General features: G+C 42.0%; 1 protein-coding gene across 3 annotated transcripts; it reads left to right on the top strand.

The window, feature by feature from the left end:
- Window positions 1-253: 253 nt before the first annotated feature.
- On the top strand, window positions 254-5,552 carry LOC116255532 (uncharacterized). Of its 3 annotated transcripts, none has more exons than XM_031631390.2 (4): window positions 254-411; window positions 3,198-3,540; window positions 4,090-4,505; window positions 4,658-5,552. In XM_031631390.2, the coding sequence occupies exons 1-4, from the start codon at window positions 385-387 to the stop codon at window positions 5,354-5,356; spliced, it is 1,485 nt and encodes a 494-aa protein (XP_031487250.1). In that variant the 5' UTR covers window positions 254-384; the 3' UTR covers window positions 5,357-5,552. The 3 variants fall into 3 exon arrangements, with proteins under 3 accessions (XP_031487250.1, XP_031487249.1, XP_031487248.1); XM_031631389.2 differs by having other exon boundaries at window positions 3,156-3,540; XM_031631388.2 differs by having other exon boundaries at window positions 260-411; window positions 2,988-3,540.
- Window positions 5,553-6,000: the final 448 nt, after the last annotated feature.

Below are 6,000 nucleotides of genomic sequence, written 5' to 3'. Positions count from 1 at the left end.
AGAGGGCAAGAGAGATGACGAGGGGAGCAGGAAAGTGAAAGGGCGAGAGAAACGACGAGGGGAGCAAGAGAGTGAGAGGGCAAGCTGGACGACGAGGGGGAGGAGGAGAGCGAGAGGGCGGGAGAGACGAGGAGGGGAGCAGAAGAGTGAAAGGGGGAGAGAGACGACATGGATCTGGTAGGAGGGAGGCAACGAAGGGAGGCAGCTGTGGCAGGAGGGAGGCGATGTGTGGGTGGGAGAGAGACGACGAGCATCTGGCAGAAGGGAGGCAATGAAGGGAGGCAGCTGCGGCAGGAGGGAGGCCATGCGTGGGTGCGAGAGAGACGACGAGCATCTAGCAGGAGGGAGGCAACGAAGGGAGGCAGATGCAGTAGGAGGGAGGCGATGCGTGGGTGCCCTAACGGGCAAAAGGTAGAAACATAATTCCGAAAAAAAAAATTGATTTCGGCATTAAAAAAATGTTTAACGGCATAAAAAAAACTTTAAAAATTTGAATGTTTTTCTTCAGCCACGGTGCTTTTCAAGGCCATCAAACGGGCCTTAAGAGCATACTTTACCTTTAGGTACAGTGTTTGAATCCATTTTCTTGTGTGAAATTTTATTTTCTTGAGAAACTCCAGTCTCCAGGTAAACCTGAATCCTTTTATGACAAAACAAAACAGCCCTTGGTTAGATTTTCTGATTTCACATGTCTTCCTGCTCTTGGTAAAATCGAAGTATGCTAACTAATTTAAAGAGTGAAGTTGCATGAAACGAGTACTGATCTTGTTAGGCACAATTTTGTCAAAATCACTTACGGACTCAAACCCGCCAAAGCCACGAATTGATAAGTTGATCGGCTAAGTTAGCGATTCAATCGCATCAATGAAGAATATTCAAAAAGATCATTTTTTAAAATCAAATGGAAAATATAGAAAATAGTTTAAAGTGAAAAAAAATATTAATTTTTATGAAAATAGTAGAAAAGTCATGACCAGACATGCATGCTCTTAAATTGGTCATCGAATTGAATCGGTTTACCACTTATTCAATCCGAATCTGTCAATTCAGCCCAATTCTGGTAGCACTGGTTTGGCACTTGGCTAAATGGATAATATAAATTAATCAGGCCACCCTTTGCCCACTCTCATCCTTTTAACTTGTTCAGAGTTACACCATTTAATTAAGAGAGAGAGGCAACCTTACTCGAACTAACGGCAAATTTAGGTTATGTATGCACTCTAACCTACCAGTTCAACTACCTTGCTTCCCATTTATAACAAAGATTCATGTGCACTATATATATATATATATAATATGCAGCAAACTGGGAAAATCTAACAAAAACATTTTATTAATGAGGGTCTTTTTGGTTGCCCCTGATTATACGTGTCCCGACAGGCCTGCGGAGTTTGCTGAGAACATGCTAGTAGGGAGTTTGCTGAGAACATGCTAGTAGGGGAGAGCAGCATAAGATGTCTCTCAACTGGCAAGGAGGCTATTTGACATTAGGAACACGATACGGGTGTTACATGAATCTGCTCCAAATTTAAGGTGAATTGATAGAACATTTGTTTCATAAAAAGTGTTTTATGAATCCACTCCAGATTTGGATTAGATTCATGGAACACCCATAAGGTATTTCTAATGCCAAACAGCCTCAAATCGACCTTCCAACTCATGTACACACTCTTAAAAGTTGACAGCCATTTACAAAGTTTTTTTGGTGAAATTTTTCTTATGAACAAACTAAAGTGATCCTTGAATGGTTGTTTAGCAACATTAACACATTGTTACGGTCTCATAAATGGAGTACATTTATAAAACCTTTGTTTTGATGCTTCATTAACATGCTTGGTTTTTAGGGTAGATGCATGCATCAATGATAATGTGTTACTGCTACCGAACGGCCAGAACTAAGCAACCGTCACAAATCTCAGAGTGTCACACTTCTCACCAGTTTCATTCCAGGGCAGCAGCGTGTGGAAGTAAACATTGACTTGACCTGAACGCCATGATAGAATCCCTTAACTCAAACCCAGATTATTTATTATGAAAGTTAATCTCCACCGAATGGGTGTGCAGTTTTGTTTTGTACTCCTAGTAGATAAACTAACGTCAAAATATTGTACAACTAAATGTCATGGTCGGATTACTGTATCAAATTTCCGGCATAGACACTAGTACATCCACTTAACAAACATGTTTATGTCAAAGTGTTGCGTTGTTTATGGTATGAAATTTATTGTTTAAACAATCAATAAGTTTTAGATACACAATTTAGCAAGCTATGGTGGATGCAAAAACTCTCAATGTCTAGTTTAATGGATGAGTTTGGTTTTCAGCTTTTTTTTTATGCTGCAACCGAAACTACTAAGAGTTAAGTAGAGATCCATCGAAAACGTCGGAGCTCGATGTGGGAGTGAGTTATGTAACACCCAAAAGTTTGGTCATGTATTGAAAATTTTGAGAGGTCTTCAAGAGTTTAAAAATGCGTTGTTAAGTTGTTGTTGTTTTAGTTTTTGTAAACACTTATGGGAGGTGGGTTAGGATCCATGAGACCAAAAGTTCAAGCGTATGAGTGGGTTGTGAGTGTTTTAGAATCTATCTCGAACCTATATTCATTTGTTTTAAGGCTTTATGAATCAACTCAAATTTCATATATTGTTTTTGTTGGATTTTGACATTGGTTTGAAACGATATTTAAACACACAATAAGGCAAAGACTCACGTAATTTTTAATAAAAAAAATACAAAAAATAGAAGAGCACCAAGGTTTGGCCCACTTGACTGCAAGCTCAAGTTGACATTAGTTGACAAAATCTTGCCAAAGTTTGCATCTGCCTTATTTTTAATTAAAAAGAAGTTTTAAAAAAAAAAAAAGAGAGGTTCCTTCTTTTTTTAATTAACTCCGGATTATTTCTTTTCATCTCAAGCCCATTTTCTTCTTTCAAATATGAGAACTTCGTGTCCAACTGAACCTCTCTCTTATTTGAACATCTTCCAAGAGGTGGTGCTTCAAGCGAATCAGTCACTGTCAACACCTTCCTGGAGATTTCAAGCAAAAATTCCTCTCCTATCGGAAAAAGTTAACTTGAGGCCGTTACTTCAGATTACATACAAAGGCCAGGCCTGAAATGAAAATTTCCCCTTTAATAAAACCGTCCGCGTTCCAGTGCGGTTCGACTTTCTTACTGATGACCGGAAAGAGACAGCAGGATATGGACCAACGGCTCCACGATGCCTGCATCTCCGGCGACAAGAGTAGACTGCAGCAGTTGACGGAGAACCAGCCCGGCATCCTCGACCAACTAACATCGTCATCTCAAGACACATCACTGCATCTGGCTGCTCGAGAAGGACAGGCGGAAATCGTTCGTTATCTGCTGAATGTGAAACCAGAGCTCTCAACCTGGCAGAACTCCAATGGGGAGAGCCCACTCCTCCTGGCTTGCAAGCTTGGCCATCTCTCTGTGGTGAATCGACTACTTTCTGCTTCTGCTTCTCCGGTCACCGTAGATCGTCTCGCAGTCCATGCTGCAGCCTTGGCAGGACACCATGGTATGCCCCTTTCCATTCTCTTAATCAAGCCCATTACAGCCATTTCCTCTTTGTAATGTGATACTGGAAAGGAAAACGGTCTGGACTGTGGGGGCTTTCCGGTTCTGTTCATCACGTGACGTGTTTGCTGATGCAGCAAAAGGTTTCTGCTTTCTGCTGAAGCTCACGATCGATGAAACTAAAGATATTACAAGCCGGATTTAAGATATACACTTGGGGCTTAAGTGTGGACAGTTGAAATCATCATTGTACTCGTTTGCCTGCTTTGGTTTAGCTTGATCTTCCATTTACAGGATTTGATATCCATGGATTTAAGATTTAAACTCATAAGCGTAGTTAGTTTGAGGAATCACTTTTGTCAAATCGAGAAAAGCATGACGAATCAAATTTGTGAATTCAAGATAAGAGGTAACTGGACGCCTTCTATGCGTGCTCATTAGTGTAACCTTCCAACAAAACTTGTCATACCAGCAGTTTCTACTTAGACCTCCTTCCACGTAGATGTTTCCCCTTTTTTTCACCTTTTTCTCCATTGATGTATCAACACAGAGATAGTCAGAGCATTGGTGGAGAAATGGCCGATGTTAGCAGCAGAGGAAAATGAGTTCGGGCATACGCCTTTTCATGAGTCGTGCTTAAGTGGGAACCTCTCTGCAGCAGAAATGCTGTTGAATTCCAACCCCAGCATTGCGGTTAAGCCTGACGGTGAAGGAATAACTCCTTTACATCTTGCTGCGAAGAACGGGTGGACGGATATCATGAGGAAGATTCTTGACAATGATCCTAACTCTGCTCGTGTTCTGACAAGAAGAGGGGAGACCATCTTCCATTTTATGGCAAAGAATGGACACTACGAGTCCTTCTTGCGTCTCGCCATAGGATACCGCCAGCGAGGCCTTCTTTCCCTCCAGGATGAAGAAGGGAACACAAGTTTGCATATCTGCGTTATGAATGGACATCTGCAAGTACACCTCTCTCTCTCCCTCTTTAAAACTCCACCAACCAGTTGGGCTACCTTTTTGGGGGTTTTGGTTTTTATGTAAAGAAGTTCATACCACATTGATGATTGACTCCACATTATTCATTCTTTTCCCTTTTTCTTTCTCTGCAACTCTAGTTGGTGGCTTTCATTCTCGAGGAGCTGCTCGTCTATGTGAATGCACTGAACAGAGAAGGCATGACTGCGCTGGACATTGCCATCAGCAACTATGATACAACCCCTCAAGCTGACCAAATGATCTCCACCCTCCGGAAGGCCAAAGCGTTATCAAGATGGGAACTCCGCATCTGGCGACCCATCTATGAAGCCCCTGACGAAGAATTCCGAAACGGTCAGAACACCATCATCGTGGTGGCCGTTCTAATCGCTACCGTGACCTTCTCGACAATGGCGAGCCCGCCGGGGGGCGTATACCAAGATGGTCCGTTGGCAGGAACTGCCATTTTCAGCAATACATGGGCCTTCAGCGTCTTCGTGGTGTTCAGTTTCCTGGCCTTGCTCGTCTCCCTCCTTATCATCACCCTTCACTTCAGTTTTGTTGCGCTGAATAAGCATGGGCTTGTTCATCACTGGAGAAGACTTCGCAAATACCTTATCGTGTGTATGGTGTTTATGTTGGTAGACTACATGGCCGCTGCTTGGATGGTGTTTTCCCCTGGAAAATCCAAGAATCGAACACTATTGCCTCTTTTCGCACTTGTCGTGGGCTCTGGAGTGGTAGGTGCTCTGCGAGGGCTCCTTTGGAGATGGAACAGAGTAAAGCTGCTCAGGGCAAGCGGACAAGAAAGGAAGTTTTTTGCTTTGAAGTTTTTCTGAAGAGAGATCCTTGCGGACTGCAAGTTATTTCTGATGGCGATTGAGATCAGTTTCTCTTTTTGCTGCAAATTGGGTGCATGTAAGTGGGAAGGTTGGACTTATGAATTATGATGAATTTTATGTTGAAGTTAAATGGCATAACTATATGCCTTAACTCTTAGCTTCCTTATCTCAAAGAAGTTTAGATTGTGTTGTATGTTGATGTTGGTTAAGAAGATGCTAACATGCTTGCGCTTGTCAATAGAAATTTTGACTGTGCAATCTGGGATTTTCATTTTCATCGTTTAACCAGGAAGTTGGCAGTGGACATATTCTCTTTTCATCAAACAACCTTCCTTGCCTTGCTCTTTCACACACCCAACATCCTTCAAGCCTGTTTCTCCCGGATGGCTTTATGAAACTCATGTCTAAATTGCAGGCAGCTCCAACCTTGCCTGATTACTGTTTACAGATCCATTCTTGTTTTGTTCTTAAGTATCCTGAATCAGCCATCGCAATCAAATTGTCCGTCAACACCTTCTGTCATTCAATGAAACAGCAACCCACCCTTCTAAGAGAAAGAAAGGAAAGAATCAAATAAGTGCATAGGTATTTTCAAATGAGATGAACTCATTTTGTTTAGATGAACAGCTGCTAATCTGAGC

Source organism: Nymphaea colorata, chromosome 6 (genome assembly GCF_008831285.2).
Source record: "Nymphaea colorata isolate Beijing-Zhang1983 chromosome 6, ASM883128v2, whole genome shotgun sequence".
NCBI lineage: Eukaryota > Viridiplantae > Streptophyta > Magnoliopsida > Nymphaeales > Nymphaeaceae > Nymphaea > Nymphaea colorata.
Note: the sequence above shows the minus strand (reverse complement) of the source record. Positions and strands in the feature narration are given on the sequence as shown.

Bases quoted from the DNA above. Each gene is read 5' to 3' on its own strand.
- LOC116255532 (XM_031631388.2), top strand. From the start codon at position 3,117: ATGAAAATTTCCCCTTTAATAAAACCGTCCGCGTTCCAGTGCGGTTCG. The intron at 3,541-4,089 runs GTATGCCCCTTT...GTATCAACACAG, and splicing joins AGCCTTGGCAGGACACCATG to AGATAGTCAGAGCATTGGTG. The intron at 4,506-4,657 runs GTACACCTCTCT...CTGCAACTCTAG, and splicing joins TTATGAATGGACATCTGCAA to TTGGTGGCTTTCATTCTCGA.